This window comes from Macrotis lagotis, chromosome 2 (genome assembly GCF_037893015.1).
Source record: "Macrotis lagotis isolate mMagLag1 chromosome 2, bilby.v1.9.chrom.fasta, whole genome shotgun sequence".
Taxonomy (NCBI): Eukaryota; Metazoa; Chordata; class Mammalia; order Peramelemorphia; family Peramelidae; genus Macrotis; species Macrotis lagotis.
In genome coordinates, this window is record NC_133659.1 from 310,497,558 (window position 1) to 310,514,301 (window position 16,744).

The window sequence follows — 16,744 nt, forward strand, 5'->3', positions numbered from 1 at the left end:
GAATCTGCAGGACCTAGCACAGTGTCAAGCCAGCACATAGTAGGGACTTAATAAATGCTTTCTGTATTTGATTCCCTAAGTTACTTGCATCCTTTGCATAGTTTAGCTTAAGTTATCCATAGCTGGGAGAAAACAGTACAGTCTGAGTATATGAGCTGTTAGACCTGAAGACACAGTTGAGAATTGATACCTATCACATAAAGAGGGTTCAACTAAACATTCAAATAACAAACTCTTCAGAGAAGAGAAAATGAAAACAAAAGTAGATCAGTGGCTGCCCTTGATGAACTTACATTCTACTAGGGGAAAAAACATTTGTTTCTCATAGACTCACATGATAATAATAGTTAATATTTATATAGGACTTTAAAATTCACAAAGTTTTTTATCTAAGGTAACTTATTTATAATCACAATTATAATAGCTAACATTTTTAGAGCTCTCTAGAACATGCGAAAACCTTTTACATTTAATCTCATTGAATCTTCACATCCCTATAAAGTGCTATCAATAATAATTAATAATTATTAAGAGTAACATTAATTTGTATTGCTCCTATGTTATAGATTTAAAAAAAATATGCTTGAATTGCTTACCTGGGGTTACAAAGCTATTAAGTGTCCGAGGCAGGATGTGAACTGAAATCTGATTCCAAGTCCCAGGTGATATCCACTGTACCACTTAATGAGCATCACCATTCATCTCAAGGAAAAGTCAATGTTAATGGTAGTCACGTATGTGTTAGCACACCCTCCTTGCACTGCATGTATGCTTATGAGGTTGATAGATAATGGAATTATAGGTATGAACAAAATCAATAAAATTGGGGTCACTAACAACTCATCTTGAAAGAATTCTTGAATATGTTTTTGCTTGATCTGTGCTTAGAAGGGAGCTGGGAGTTTCAGGTAGGTAAAGTGAAGAAGGCAAGCATTTTAGGGATGGAGATCAGGCTATATAATAGAAGTGAGAGATAGAACAAGCAAATATGTTGATTTGTCTAGTGTCTAGAAATGCCTGAAGGAAGTTAAGTTCAATCAGTCTGGGAAGCTAGAAGGATTGCAAAGGGTTTTATATACTGATCAGAGGAGTTTAGATACCCCACCATAGTCTTTCCCAATCACAAAACCTGGGAATCATCCAATGTAACAGGAGATTCAACAAACGAGAGATAAAATGGACAATCTTCTTCAATGAACTGAATTGTTTCATAGTAGAGACGTTTGGTCACAGAGGTCAGAGGATTGCAGAAAAAAAAGTCATTTCTGTGACCACATCTATCAAAACCTCTTATCTGACTTTAAACTAACTATGGTGGAATGCACATCCAGAAATGAGGAGGACATTTGAGGCTCCAGATTTGACTCTACCAGGTCAAATTTTGTGTCGAAATTAACAACCAATATACCCCATAGGGTCTTTTATACCTTGAACATGAGGAGAGTCAATCAGGTGTCTGGGAAGATGCTCTCTGTTATTGAGAAGAATCTTAGTAGCCCAACTGTCCTCTTCTTACCTCCTCATTGAGGTCATGCTTAATAAATGCAAGGACCATTCTCATTAAGATTTTAGCAAGATGAGAAAGTATCTTCTTTTGAAATAGAGACTAGATCTGTAATTTCAATAGTAAAAGGTATTTCCAGGTGGGGAAAAAATCTTTCTACATCTCCAGGTCAGTATCTCCTTGGTAATATAGATAGATGATAGATAGATAGATAGATAGATAGATAGATAGATAGATAGATAGATAGATAGATAGATAGATTTAGAGAGTTACCTAGAGCAATGAGAGCTTCTATAACTTGCCCAGGCTCCCACAGTCAATAGGTATCAGAGGCAAGACTTGAACACAGGTCTTCTTGGTTTCTAAGCTGGCTCTTTCCACTAGAAGATGCCTCTCTTTTTTCCATTCTTCTGGAATCATGGACTCTTTGAGCTATCCTGAAAATCAATCCTTTATTAGAACAATTAAAACAGCAACAAAAAACTGATACTTGGATTATTATAATGACCAAGGTTGTTCCTGCAAGAGCAGGACCTTCCTTTCTTCCTTGAAGACAGGAATATTGTACTGTAGGTAGATAGCAAGGTCAAAACCCACAAGATTTGGATGATTATGTGAGCTTGAGCAAATCACTTAGCCTTATAGTTGGTTGCTATTTATCTTCGAGTCTAGAAAGGGATCAATGACACCAGGAGGGTGATGTCTTAATTTGCAAATGAATTGAGCCTAAATGAAGCAGAGCTACACAAAGTTATCAGCCTCACTCTTCAGGGTCATAGAAGTCCAGTGGCAAAACAAGAGTCAAGACTACTGGAGATAGGGGTAGTTAGGTAGTATAGTGGATAGAGCATTGACCCTAAAGGCAGGAGGACCTGAGTTCAAAACTGGCCTCAGACACTTAATAATTGCCTAGCTGTGTGACCTTGGACAAGTCACTTAACCTTGATGCCTTAGATTAAAAAAAATACTGGAGATGGCCTAGATATTAGCACTTAAGGGTTTGAAAAACAGTTTCCATTTGTTATCCCACTTGGTTCTCACATCCACTCCTGTAAGTTAGGTGGTACTTCTAGTCCCATCTTACAGATAAGCAAATAGTGGATAGTGAGAGGATAGGTATCTTGCCCAGAGTTACACACTCTTCAAGACGTTAAGGTACAGAAAAAAGTGTTGACCTTCATTGGCAGAAGGAGTTTCCTCGCTCAGAAGTTTTCTCTATCCATAAAATCACAGATCCAGTATTCTTTTTTTCCAGGATGGAATACTAAGAGTTTAGAACATTGTGACATGCTCTCATATGCATTTAGGATATTGGTTAGTTTTAATGAACTAATTTTTTCCTTCTGCTTTCTCTTCTTCCTTATGTTTGGAAAGGTTCTTTGGGGATGGAAAGGGAGGGGTGGAAATCTTGGAAATAAAGTTGTTTAAAAACAAACATCTCTTAAAAATTAAAAGAAGATAAATCTTTGATACCTACATAATTGCATTGGATTTCATCTGAGGTCAGGTCTGACTGCATTTTTTGAGTTAATTTTCTTGAATATCATTGCACTTCATCAAACCGATCTTATGCTGAAGTAGGTCTGATTAGTGAAAATAATGACTCCTCTGAAGTGGTTACATGTGTTTGAGTTAGGTCTGATTAGTGTGAATAATGATACTTCTAAAGTGGTTGCATATGTCTGAATTTGCACCATTCAGAGTTGTAATTATGTAAAATATGGTCATTGGTTCTATCTCAGTGAAAATATTCAACATGAATCCAAATAATGCAACCATTTCCATTTCAATTGTGGTCATGCCAGTATGATTGGTGTTGAGAATTGATTGCCATGGAAATAGATTTGTTTCATTACTTGTCCTTCTAGGTTCATCTGTAAATGCTCTTGATATGATCCCATTACATGGATTTCTTGCCATGTTTTCTGTAAGCTTGTTTTTCCTTCCACTATATCTCCTGGTTTTGTGAAAATTGCAATTTGCCTTCATCCTCCCCCATGTTTTGGAAATAAGTTTATGCTCTAAAGCAATGTTGCTCTTGGCTGCCATGATTCACTTCTTGGCAAGACATGAAGTGTTTGCCAGATAATTTTTTTTTCTTTTTCCCTCTGCTTTTCTGGTTTCCTCCTTGTGATGATTTGATCAGTCAAGTCACATTTGTTAAGCATCTGACTCTGTTGGACTCAAAGGAGAGAAGCTTCATGAACCTGAAATGCTATACTTTTTCATCTCTCCCCCTTTGGAATCTTTTGCTAGATTCAAGGCTCAACTCCAGAACTTTCCTCCCCCAGAATCCCCTAGTTTTAGTGCTCTAAGATCAAAATAATTGCCTTCATTTTCTATACTTCCCATCAATTTCTTTATTCACTTTTCTGAGAGCTCACTTCCTATTTTGCAGCAACTTCTGTGTATCTTCAGGTTTCACTTAGAGAAAAGTTGTCCATATAGATATGATTCCAGTCATCCAGTGGTGCATGAATCAGTTATTGGAGAAAAATCTCCCAGAGGACCCCAGTATTTGGGGAGGGAGTGTGGCTTCTGGATCTTTGATTTCACTATCTGTGTTGGGACCAATGGCTAAAGAAATTCCCACTCCCAAAGCAGATCCCCACTTAATCTGAAAGTTCTAGTCTTCCAAAACTGACCAGGATGCTGAGAAGTTAAATGATTTATGCAGGTTCATACAGTCAATATGTTTGAGGACTTGAGCTGTCTTTGTTTGTATTCCCAGGATCTGAAACAACAGCACGAATATTACACACAGCAGGCACTTAATAAATATTTTTTGATTGATTGACTCATGACTCCAAGGCTGGCTCTCATAATTATCCTTCATAAGTGACTGGAAAGTTATAATTCTTAGCATCCTCTTGCTTCCCTATTCCTTCCCAACCCCATGACTCTACTAGCATCATTACAGAAATCTATTTTGCGTTTTTACCATGGTGAATTATCAAACCCTAATAGAAAGCAGTAACATTGGTAAAGTAGAAAGCATATTGGTTCTGGAGACAAAGAGCATCCTGCCTTGATGCTTTACTGCCTTTGTGAAGTTGGATGAGTAGCTTCATTTTCCTGGGTCTTGGTTTCCTTATCTGTAAGGCTAGATGACCTCCACAAGCTTTTCCCCCTTCTTAAATTATAGCCCTATCTGGTTCATTGAAACTTCTTAGACCTTGATTTCTTCATGTGTAAAATGAGAGAACTGGATTAAACTGACCCTGGGGTTTCTTCCAATTCTTGATTTATGAGTGCATAAATTCAGCATTGTGTGGTCAGCCTCCAGACTTGGTGAGGCTGATTCTTTGGGCTGTAGAAACAATCTATAACAGAAACAATCAGGTATGAAGCTAATCATCAGAATCTTTACATCTTAGTAGAATCCAACATTATTTGTGTTCTACATTGTATCACTAATCAAAACTATTTTTCCATCAAGAAAACTTTAAGATATGCACATGTTATCATACACCATGTTCTCCTGAAGCATGTATGTCTCTCTCTTCACAGACATGGCTGTTTCTCATATAGGAAATTCTAGAAAAATGGAGGGGGGGGAAGATTTTCCACAGCTAAAACTCATTGAGAGTACACAGGTCAGGATTAACCTCTAACCTTAAAGATCAAAAGAACGCTAGCAAAGAATCCACATTCATCAGCTCACACTGGAAATCACCCTTATGAGCTTAGAACTGGTTTATAACCAGTTTCATGAACTATAGGCTAATTTCTGATCGTGTTTCCCTTGTATCTTAATACTATATTTCCAAATGGAAATGAACTTGAAACATCTCTTCTGCTGTTGTTTGCCAGTTGCCTGGTCATACCTACTCTTTTTTTACCTCAAATAATCCCCCTCTTAGGTCTGGTCCCTTAAAATGTGAGACTTCACTAACACAGATAGTCCCTGAATGTGTCAGACCACTCTGCTGGAGTCATAACTTATGCTATGGAGGGCTCGCAATCTCAATCGCACAACTGTACCCAATAAGACTAATTCAGATTTATATTATCTCATCTCAACTGGGTCCTCACTGTAGCAAGGCAATACTATTCCTGTATCACCAACTCCCCTTCCAATTTCCCCCAATTGCAAACTATCCTCAAGCCTCCCCATCATCTACTCCCTCAACTAAGGATTTCTTCTTATATTTATCTTATAATTCAAATATGAGCTTTTCTTTGTGTTTGAGAAATCAAGAATCCATATAGTATTTACATTCAATAAAAGATATTTTGAATGACCAAAACCCCAAAGATAATTTAAATGAATGTTAGCCATTTCACAAATACCTAATAATCTTTATTTCATCTTATACATAAAAGGTTTTAGGATCCTTATCCCTCCAGTTCTGATGCTACCATATATATACATATATATACATATATATATCATATCATATTCCACTATTCCTTACTCTTACCTCTGATAAAAAGGTGGCCCTTCCAATGAAGACTATACCTTCTATATGAAATCTTAATCCCTTCTCTTTGTCTTCTCTAACAGATTGCCCCACTATCATTCTCTTTCTTTCTCCAATTTTCAATTTTTCCTATCAGTTCCTTCCCCACTGCTTGCAAATACATGCATATCTCCCTCAGTCTGAAAAAAAACCTCAAATCCTACCTTCCCTACTAAACAAACAACCAATCAGCCTTTTTTTCCTCCCTTTCCTTAAAACTCCTAAACTCCTTAAAAAAGTCATCTATACTCAGAGCTTCTATTTCCTCTTTTCTCCTCCTCTTCTCAATTATATGTAGTCTCAGTCTTTTACAGCTCACTGGAAATATCCCTCTCTCCAAAGTTACCAGGGATCTCTTAAGTCTAATGCCTTTTTCTCAATTCCACTTTACTTTGATCTCTTTGAAGCATTTGACGCTATCAATACCACTGCAATTTTCCAAGGAGATTCTAGCATAGGTGATAGAGTAGTGAGCATAGCTTCCTTCTAAGCAGTTCATCCAAGTTTCATTCCTAGACTAAATAGCTGAATATTTTGGGACAGATCACTGAATTCGGAATCAGGAAGTCCTGGATTCAAATCCCACATCTATAATTTGCATTCTAGACAAGTCATTTAATTCCTATGAGCCTCAGTTGCTTCATCTGTAAAATATGGGGGTTGGACTTCATGATTTCTCAGGTCTATATCCACTGAGATCCTGTGATCAGGATTGGATTTTATATCCTATAGATTACCAAGGCAAAAGAATTCATCTCTAAATAGATACCCATGAGTTGTAGGCTCCAACAGCAAACAACAATTTTAGAAGTGATGGGTTCAAATTCTGCTTCTTGTAATTCCCACCCACAGGAAATTAGGAAAACTCTTCACCTTTCTGAGATGAAGCTCTGTTTCTTCATCTGTAAAATGAGACAGTTGAACTATATGACCTCTATCTACTCTAAATTTGCAATCCTAAACCATATAGCTTCTCGGTACTTACCTAGGGCTAGTCTGGTGTGCAAGGTGGCAGTTTTCCAGCTTAAACATTAGTTTAAAAGACTTCTTTAAAACGCAAATGTCACCTGAGAAGGACAAACGTCTTTCACAATGTCATGTGAATTCACTAAAGACTTGGAATATTGGTTCCAGGAAGGGGTGAGTAGGGGTGGGTGAACTTTGGACAGTCAGAAAATAGTTTAAGAGAAATGAGCACCTGGAGAAGTAGAAATAGGAAGGAGATGTGGAAGAGGTAAAAAAGGGAAGAAAAGACCAAATTTAACATTTGATCAGTTTCTGGGGTCCCTCTAAAACCAATCTCTGAACATGTCTAGCAAACAAATATGCTTTTCCTTCTATGCTGAGAAAATGCATCCCTTGAGCAATATAACTCCAGAGGCCCTTTGAGAATCCAAATTTCTGTCTGCAGGGTTCACAATATCTTTATCTTTCTTCAGATAAAACGCAATATATGTGACCACAGATCTGACAGTAAAAAGGTCTTTCCTAATGCTCCCAGGTGTTAATGCTTTCTCTGTTACCTAAATCACTTTAGACCTAGATTCAAATCCTTCCTCTCACCCATATGACTGTATGGCCCTAGGCATGTTATTTGACCTCTCAGTTTTCTAGTAAGTTTTCTAAGAATATGAGTTGTAGAGAAAATATTGGCCTTCATTAATAGAGGGAGTTTACTCACTTAGGAATTCCCTATGCCAATGAAATCACGGATCCAATCTCTATCCCCCATGTCTACATACTATAATGTACTAATCTCTTGACATGTGAAGTTCCCTCTTCATTGGGGGCTTGCAAGATCTCACTTTTGTGTTTGTATTTCCAGAATCTAGCAGAGAGGCTCCCTCCCCCATAGTAAATACTTGATACTGATGTGTTTCAATTATATCTGACTGTCCATAACCCACTTTGGGAAAAATACTGTAGTGATTTGCCATTTTTTTCTCCAGCTTATTTTATAGATGATGAAACTGAGGTAAAAAGAGTTAAATGACTTGCCTGTGGTCACACAGCTAGTTAGTGACTGAGTCTAGATTTGAATTCACGGAAAAGGATCTTCCTGAAAGCACTTTACTCCAGCACTTCCTCCAGCACTTCACAGCTGCCCCTTATCTGAAAAAAGACAGGGGAAGCCATTATAATAATTGAGCTATACTTAAAATAGATTTACTTAAAAGATTTAAGCAGGGCAACTACATTCTGATAAAAAGTACCATAGACAATTTAAGCAATCCCAATATTGAATCTATATGTACCAAATACTACAGCATGTAAATTTTAAAAGAAAAGTTAAGTGAATTATAGGTGGTGATAGTACTACTAGAATAATGGAGAACTTTAACCTTTCCCTCTCAGACCTAGATAAATCTAACTAAAAAATAAAATAAGAAGTCAAGGAAGTGAATAGAAATTTAGAAAAATGAGATATAATAGATGTCTGAAGAAAATTAAATGGAAAAAGAAAGGAATACTTTTTTCTTGGTGGTTCATGGTACCTTTATATAGATTGGCCATTTATTAATTCAAAAATTTATAATTAAAAATAGAAATATTGAAAGTAAATAATATTTATTGAGTGATTGATTAAAGTTGGAAGTCTTTGAATCCTAGCCCTTCATTATGGGGTGAGATGGCATGAGGGTGAAAAAGCAAGGTGGGAATAAGCATAAGTGTGGTTGAGTGCCTTACTTAGGGTCATACAGATGATGTGTAAAATAGTCAAAATTTTTATCCAGCATTCCTGACCCCAAATTCAACACAATTTTTATAACTATATTTTAATAGACAAAATTTTGACCATAATTGTATATAGCCTTAGCATTAACCTGTTGGCCAAAATGGAATATAAATATATGTAATTTTGCATGTAAATATCTAAATAACATAAATTGGAATGTACAGCCTTAGTCACATCATTTAACAGTCTTTCATTCCCACTACCCTAACCTCAGCAGAAAAAAAAATCCTTGAAAACAGAAGCTGTTTCATTAATGTCTTTATATTTGTAATGCTTAATACAATGTCTACCACACAGTATACATTTCACAACTTCTGAATTAAAGGCCAGTAATGTGGGCTCAAAATGTCAATTATATTTAAATCTTTCTTATTCCTCACTGCCATCTGTTCAGTCATTTGTCTTGTGAAAGCAGTCTTGCTTTCCATTATTTTTCACATCAATTTGTTCTTTTCAACTCAAACTGATACCACCCCTAGATCCCATTTTCATTACATAAGTCCATGTACTGCTAGCCTCCCCCTTTCCAACTGATCCTTCAAAAACCTGCCAAAGTAATCACTGTCGTACAGAAGAATTTGGACTATGTCAGTACCTGCATGAAAACTTTCTGACTCCTAATTGGTTAAAAAAAATTGTCTGTAATGTAAGGTCTTCTAGGTGACTCAGTGTATAGAACACCTGAAGTCATTTGATCTTGTTTGCCTCAGTTTCCTCATCTTTAAAATGAGTTGGAGAAGGAAATGGCAAACTCTAGTATCTTTGCCAAGAAAATCCCAAATGGGGTCACAAAGAGTAGGACATGACAGTAACTACGTAACAACAACATAATCTAGCTCTGATCTAATTTTCAACTATTCTTATAGTCATACTCTCTATTGATACTATACTTCATCCAGTCTAATTCTCCTGATCCCATCCAGCCCTCTCCCACTTTTATGCATTTGTATTCATTCCATTTCTCCAACAATTTAAATAATGTTCTTTTTTTAATATCTAGTTAGAATCTAAATTATAAACATTTTTCCATCACTTTCTTAAGAAAGTCAACAACAGAATCAATCATGCCCTGATTTGTAGCACTTACTGACTTCCAAGGTATAAATGCTCATTCAGAAAATTTAATAATCAACTTTCCCAAGCTGGTTTGAACTGCATCCAGTACACCCAAGAATCTAGAAAGGACCTTAGAGATCATCTGATCCATAGCATTTTAACCCTTTTATGACAATGTGCTCTTCTTTGGAAATCTGGTGAGATTTATGGAATTCTTTCTCAGTATGATGTTTGTTGCCTACATTCATAAGGAAAAGAAATGTTCAATTTCAATGAGAGGTTAGTAAAAAGGAAGATGTAATTTTTTTCCCATCCAAATGCACAGACTTGCTAAAATCTGTCCATACTCCTAAAATTAAGAACTCTTGATCTTTGTCCAACACTCCCTCACTTTAAAGATAAGCTGATCTCCAAATGAATGAAATAACCAGCTCATGGGCACTCAAGGCATAGAACGCTGAGATAGTGCTCAAGACTAAGGTCCTCAACTCCAAAGCCAGAACTGATTTCATTGCACATATAGGCCTTTCCTTTACCATACATTTCTTCTCTTCATAATTTTGTAAAATAGCTATAGGGAATAATTCCTCCCTTTTTAATTATATTTTAGGGCCATATCTCTTAATTAATTGTTGGGATGAGGAGGGGGGTAGTTGTTTTCTGTTGCTGATCCTCAAATGATGTCTTCCACTCTGTGTCTTTGTGTGTGTGTGTGTGTGTGTGTGTGTGTGTGTGTGTGTGTCTGTGTGTCTGTGAGTCTGTATCTGTGTGTCTGTGTCTGTGTCTGTGTGTCTGTCTGTGTCTATGGTCAGGGGTGGGGAAGCATTCCCTGAATTCCCAGAATTGCAGTAGTCACCCACCCACACATCAGGGCTTAGATATTTCGACAAAGGACAGAAAGGAAAAGAGAAGCTGGTGACTGGGACAGACCAAGAAATCCTGACCGGTAGCATGGGAACTGTCCGCTCTGATCTATCAATGTCCCTGCAACAAAACTCAGGGTCAGTGAAAGGGGGCTATGTTTGTGTCTGTGAGCAAGGGGTGAGAGGGAGGGTTTCATCTAAGAACTGGGGCATGACTGAGAGCCCTGATGATCAGGAGTCTTGCTTAAACACTTGGGTTTAGGAGCTGTTTTGATCCTCAACAGAGAATTAGAGCTGGCAGAGACTTCAGAGGCAATTTAATCCAGCCCCCTCATTTTTAGAGATGAAGTGAGCTTCAGAGATATTGAAGGGCTTGCCCCAAGATCATACAGCTAATAACTTTGAGAAGTGAGATTTGAACCTCAAAATTGAATTCTAAAGACCTGTTTATTAAATATCTTTTCCAAACAAAATGAAAAATAGAGAATGAAGATTTTATCTCTCCATTGGTGATATTCATTGGATATTCTCCAAGCAATTGGCCAAAAATGCTCATTCTTCTAAGAACCCCTAGTTTCCTTAAAGATTCTGATTGAATCATCAACTATTTGAAGTCTTTTTTTTATTTTCCCCAACTGATGCCCTAATCCCCCCAAATTACTTTGCTTTTTATTTTGTGTATATATATATGTGTGTGCGTATGTGTTCATGTATGTATTACAAAATAGAAAGATAAATATATTGATGGATAGATAGATGGATACATTGATGGAAAGATGGATACATTAATGGATAGATAGATGGATGGCTAGATGGATCCATAGATACATGGATACATGAAAAGATGGATACACTGATAGTATATGTGTGTATATGTTTGTATGTGTACATATGTATATTTGTATATGAGTGCCTTTATATATGTATATTTGTATATATATGTATGTGAATGTATGTGTATGTATGGATGAATGGAGGGATGGGGAAAGAGAGACAGAGACAAAGAGTGTGTGTGTGTATGTGTTTGTGGTGTGTGTGTGTGTGTGTGTGTGTGAGAGAGAGAGACAGAGACAGAGACAGAGACAGAGACAGAGACAGAGACAGAGACAGAGAGATTAACTCTGGAGGCAGAAGACCTGGATTCAAATACAACCCTGATGCATACTTCTGGAATGACCTTGAGAAAGTCATTAAATAGAAGGACCAAGCATGTCCATGATTGCAAAAAAAAAAGTAACATATTCTGTATATGCAAACATGTCCTTTAAATCCAAATAATTACACACAGATATAATTTTACTTTAAAATAAAAATTTTCATCAAACTTTCATCTCAATTTTCTTTGCCTTATAAATTTTAAAAATGTGTCATTTAATGCAACTTGGTCCTTCAGGGTATTCTAAAATTCCAGTCTTCCTATTAATTTCTCCAGGCCTCAGTTTTCTCAAGTATAAGGCAGGGGGATGGCCTGGATGCCTTTGGGGTACCTAGGGGTCGTAGATTTGGAGTCCTATGACTAAGTAAGACATACTTTCCAGATGTATATTTAGAATATAAACTTCTAAAAGAAATGTTTCCTTTTTCTGTTTGTTTCCACCAATACCTACTATATATATATATATTTATTGACTGATTGATTTTCTATTCTGGTGCCTTATGAAATAGGTAAATCTCAAAAGGCAATAGAAATCTACTCCCCCCGCTATGCCATACTTGTTCATGAATGGATTAATAGTTTACACTTAAGGCCACGGGGCAACTAACACATCCAGAACTAGAAATGTGGCGAACTAGAAAAAAGGCTGAATTTCTGCATAAGACATAGATTTGAATCCTGACTCAGTCAATTGACTGTCAAGTCAAGTGACCTTGGGCAAGTCACTTAAACTCTCTGTTTCCCAGATGGAAAAGAATTGAATTAGATGACCTCTTAAAGCAATGGTGTCTAGGCTGCAGGCTGATGTAGAAAACCACTAATCAATATTATGTATGTTGTACTGTATTTTTATTTATTTTATTAAGCTTTTCCCAATTACATTTTAATCTGTTTGGGGGCCCTAGGGAGTGTTACAGACCATGTGTCTGACACTTTTGCTCTAAGGTATTGTCAGGCCCTAAATCAGATCTATATTGGTAGAGAGTGTTTCTTCCCAGAAACTCCTGGCATTGATAAAAATCAAAGTTAAGAACAAAACATATATATTTTCTGTCTCTAAATTCATTGAGTTACTCTGTGAATAATGGAAGAAGATAGCTGACAATTGATGCTTACCTTTTAAAGTCTAAGGTGCAGGGAGGAGGAGCAATGGATAGAGCCTGTACTTTGGAGTCAGGAAGACCTAGTGTTAAAGCCTGAGACAATTTGTAGTTATGTGATCCTGGGAAAGTCACTTAACCTCAATTGCTTCAGAAACAAAAAATTTTTAAAGTCTACTGAGTAAGAAACTCTTACTACTCAGTTGTCAACTGTCATCAGTCCACAATAGCAGTAGTGGAAGTAGTGGTGGTGATGGCTGTAGTGATAATACTGGTGGTGGTGGTGGTGGTAGTAGTAGTAGTAGTAGTAGTAGCAGTAGTATTATAATAGTGGTAGTGGTACTGTATTTCCCAAAAAAAAAGACTGATCCCTATATTAATTTTTGCTCCAAAAAAGGTATTAAAGCTTAGTTTCAGGGCATATTTTCTATATTCAACAATCTACATTTATTCATGTACAAAAATCTATATTTATTCAAATACAGTCATGTCATCTTCTTATGGAACATCGTCATATCTCTCCAAACCCCGAATTTCAGCCTGAATTTTGTGTCTCCATTTCTTTGTAGAACCATTGGCCCCAATCTCTCCAACAATAGACCTCTCCTTCAATGAGCATTTCTTGTCATTAGCCTGCTCGCGGTGCATTGGTAACACAGCTGTCAGTGATTTCATCCCATGAATTCTTCGCCCAATTCACCACCTCTTGCAGGCTCAGCTTCATAAACTTTCCACGATTATTTCTCTGGATTCTTTTTCAGCAAAGTCATTGATTTCCATGGCCAAATGGTCCTTCCATGACTTTTTTGTTGAAATATCAAGATGTGGAGAACGACTGTCATTCCCGAGGGAATCATTAATTGATCTACTCTTCTCTCTGCATGTCTATAGCACAGTGAGTGTGGACTGAATCCCAGACCAGCCGGCCTCATTGGTCACCTCCCTAATTAAGCAGCAGTCTTAAATGGACCCACTTCCTTATAAATGGTCATGTGGACCAGGCTTTTTTGGAATCAAGATCAAAAAATGTCTGAACCATGTTCAATCTAATCTTTCTTGGCCCTTAGAGATGATTAGAGGTGGGGCTTTCTTTCCATCCAGACGTCATCAAGCACACATGTTATTCCTACATGTCTGTACTCCGATTGCTCATTTGGCAAGAAGTTTTGTGTTCATCTGTTTACATAGGCATTTACCTCTCATCCAAAGGTGTCCACTTGGGTATTTACAAATACTTAATTATAACTTATCATTTATTTTAAATATTAATCTCTGTCTTGGCTTACACAGAAGATAGTTATATTGTGTACAGACTCCATTCTCATTGTCCTGTATGAGCCCAGTAATCTGACATAGTAGGAACAGAACAGTCGGTGATCAATGGGAGATTGAAAATCATATCTTTTCCATATCACTGAGACTCTTTAGCAGTACCGTATAGTCAGTCAACAAACTTTCACCAGTGGGGTAAAACAATCCTCAGTGATATATTTTTAGAGTAACAAACTTTTGAGAGTACAAAAATGCTTACCTGTCACTCCAAAGTCTTTTCTTTGATACCAGCCCTGCCCCCATGGCCACTTGCCACTAATCCATTCCTCCACGCTCCATTCCTAATCTTGAAGATGTTGTTCTATTCAGTACTCTCACTTTCTTACCATTATCTCTCTTTTAAACTCTTTTCCATCTTCCTTCTTCCCAGCCCCTCTCCTACAAACACTCATATACTCTTTACTGAAGCTTTTCTCTTTAAAGCCCAGAGAGATGAAATATTTACTAAGAGGATACAAGTAGTAGGTTAAAGGAGCTAGAAGCTGGACTGAAATCTTTGCATTCAAAATTTTGGTCTTATTCTATTATACTCTGATATCTTCGATCCAAGAGACAAAATTTTGATTAAAATATGTCCTTTGTGTTTGGGGAGGGGAAGGAATCATCAGAAGCAGTGTGGTTTGGAAGAGGGAGTACAAGATGACTTGGGTTCAGACCCTGTCTATCAATTACTACCCATGAAATTTTGAGTAAGTCTCTCAATTTCTCTGGGTCTCTGCTGCTTTTTTTGTTAAATCAAGAAAGTTGGGTCAAATAACTTCTAAGACTCCCCTGAGATATAAATCTATTATCCTAAAGTGAGACATTTACTAGCTGTGTGAGGGCAAATCACTTCACCCTGTTTGCCTCAATTTCCTCATCTTTAAAATGAACTAGAGAAGGAAATGGCAAAGCACTCCAGTATCTCTGCCAAGAAAATCCTAAATGGAGTCTCAAAGAGTCAGATGCAAGTGAACAACAAAAAAAATGGGATTAGTGTCTTCGTCCTATATAGTCTAGGTTTGCATCTGTTAGAATAATCTTGTGTGAGGGCCATCAGTCAGCAACTCTAACCCATGGGTTCCTGAAGTTATTTCTTTGAAGTAAATCTGAAAATCATAGGAAAAAAACCCTCAAAAGTAACTTCCTAAGATCCTGCTGAACAGGAAGAAATTGTACTGCTTATAGAGACCAGTTTTAATGCATTGTAACTGGGCCAATGAAATACCTTAGTAGGCCTGAACAGCCTCCACTATACTCTAAAGGCCAGAAAAACACTCAAGATGCCAAGACATCTGGCAGTTTACAGAGTGAATGGGTCCCTGTTAATCTCTGAGAATGTAGGGGGAGGAGGGATGGAGTGATGGAAGTTCTCCCACAGGTCACAGAGACAATATCCAATTGTCCTTCAATTGTCTTATCCAGTGTCTTAAATATGTCACTCTTTTGGTGAATTCATTACTAGGAGTAATTCAAAAGTTATGAGTGATTGGAAATCAGAAGAAGAAGATAACTGTCTCTTATAGCATAAACATCTCTAATGGTATTTATCTGGGTATTTTTTTTCCCCATGAAATGTGCTAATAAAAACAACAGCTCCAGGAACATTGATTTCCAAGTGTCATACTACCAAGCTTTTATCCTTAGGGTGATTTGCAACAATTTGCATAAATATGCATAATTTAAATTCATCTTAAATACCCTTTTAAATCAAAAAGAAGCAGAGCTGATTTACGTTGTCATTTCTCCTGGAGAAACTATCTGTTTTGATTCTGGTAAAGCCTGGACCAGAAAGCAAAGTACTGAGCTCTCCCCTTTCCTGTCTTGGGTACAGGTTGTACCAGCACAGGCGAAGTTCAGTGGTCGTGAACCTACCTGGACTTGAGGTGTTCCCTGGAGATCTCCTGGTACCAGATGGAGTGGCCAGCTACCTGTGCCACCCAGCCCTGTTGCTGAATTCAGGTCACTGTCAGAAGGTGTTATTTTTTTTTCCCTTGGACTAAGATCCACAGAACTAAAGCTAGCAAAGGCAATTCATATTATTTGAAAGTCACCAGTTGGCTTAGCACTAGTCCATCAGCTACAGCAAATGTCTCTGTAAGGCAGGGCAATTCGCCTAACTGGGCATGGAAGATCTTTGACCTGGAAAGTTCCATTGAGTCAAATCCTCTCATTTTATAGATAAGTAAAATGACATCCCAAAAGAATGAATAATTTGCCCAAGTTCACACAGGCCTTCTGTCACTACCACTACGGCTATTTTTGCAAAAGAAGCAGTACGGAATACTGATAGACTGAAATAAGAAAAATTTGAATTCAAAGCCCACCTTGGATACTTATTATTTGTATGACCCTGTGTAAAATATTTAGACTTTATAGGACTCAGTTTCTTCATCTGTAAAATGAGAAAGTTGTATTCTTAAAATCTCTTGTGTCCATTCCTAGGTCTATAGGGATAAATCTCTCCATCCTTTACCTGACTCCTTGGTCATGCCATCTACGAAATTGCAATGATCTAAAATTTATTAGATCAGACACCAAGAAAATCTTAGGG

The 16,744-nt window shown here is 37.2% G+C and overlaps 1 protein-coding gene across 11 annotated transcripts in view; it reads left to right on the forward strand.

Annotated features, from left to right (window-relative positions):
* Positions 1–16,744, forward strand: part of PLEKHG7 (pleckstrin homology and RhoGEF domain containing G7) — a 101,692-nt gene that overhangs the window by 19,574 nt on the left and 65,374 nt on the right. For 8 of the 11 annotated variants that reach the window (XM_074226579.1, XM_074226572.1, XM_074226575.1 and 5 more), the window contains one exon: positions 16,025–16,152. The exons of 2 other annotated variants lie outside the window; for them this stretch is intronic. In XM_074226579.1, the coding sequence (XP_074082680.1) occupies positions 16,025–16,152 (128 nt within the window). Of the gene's footprint in view, positions 1–9,711; positions 10,762–16,024; positions 16,153–16,744 lie in introns of those variants that run through there. One more of the 11 variants, XM_074226580.1, reaches the window with a different exon arrangement.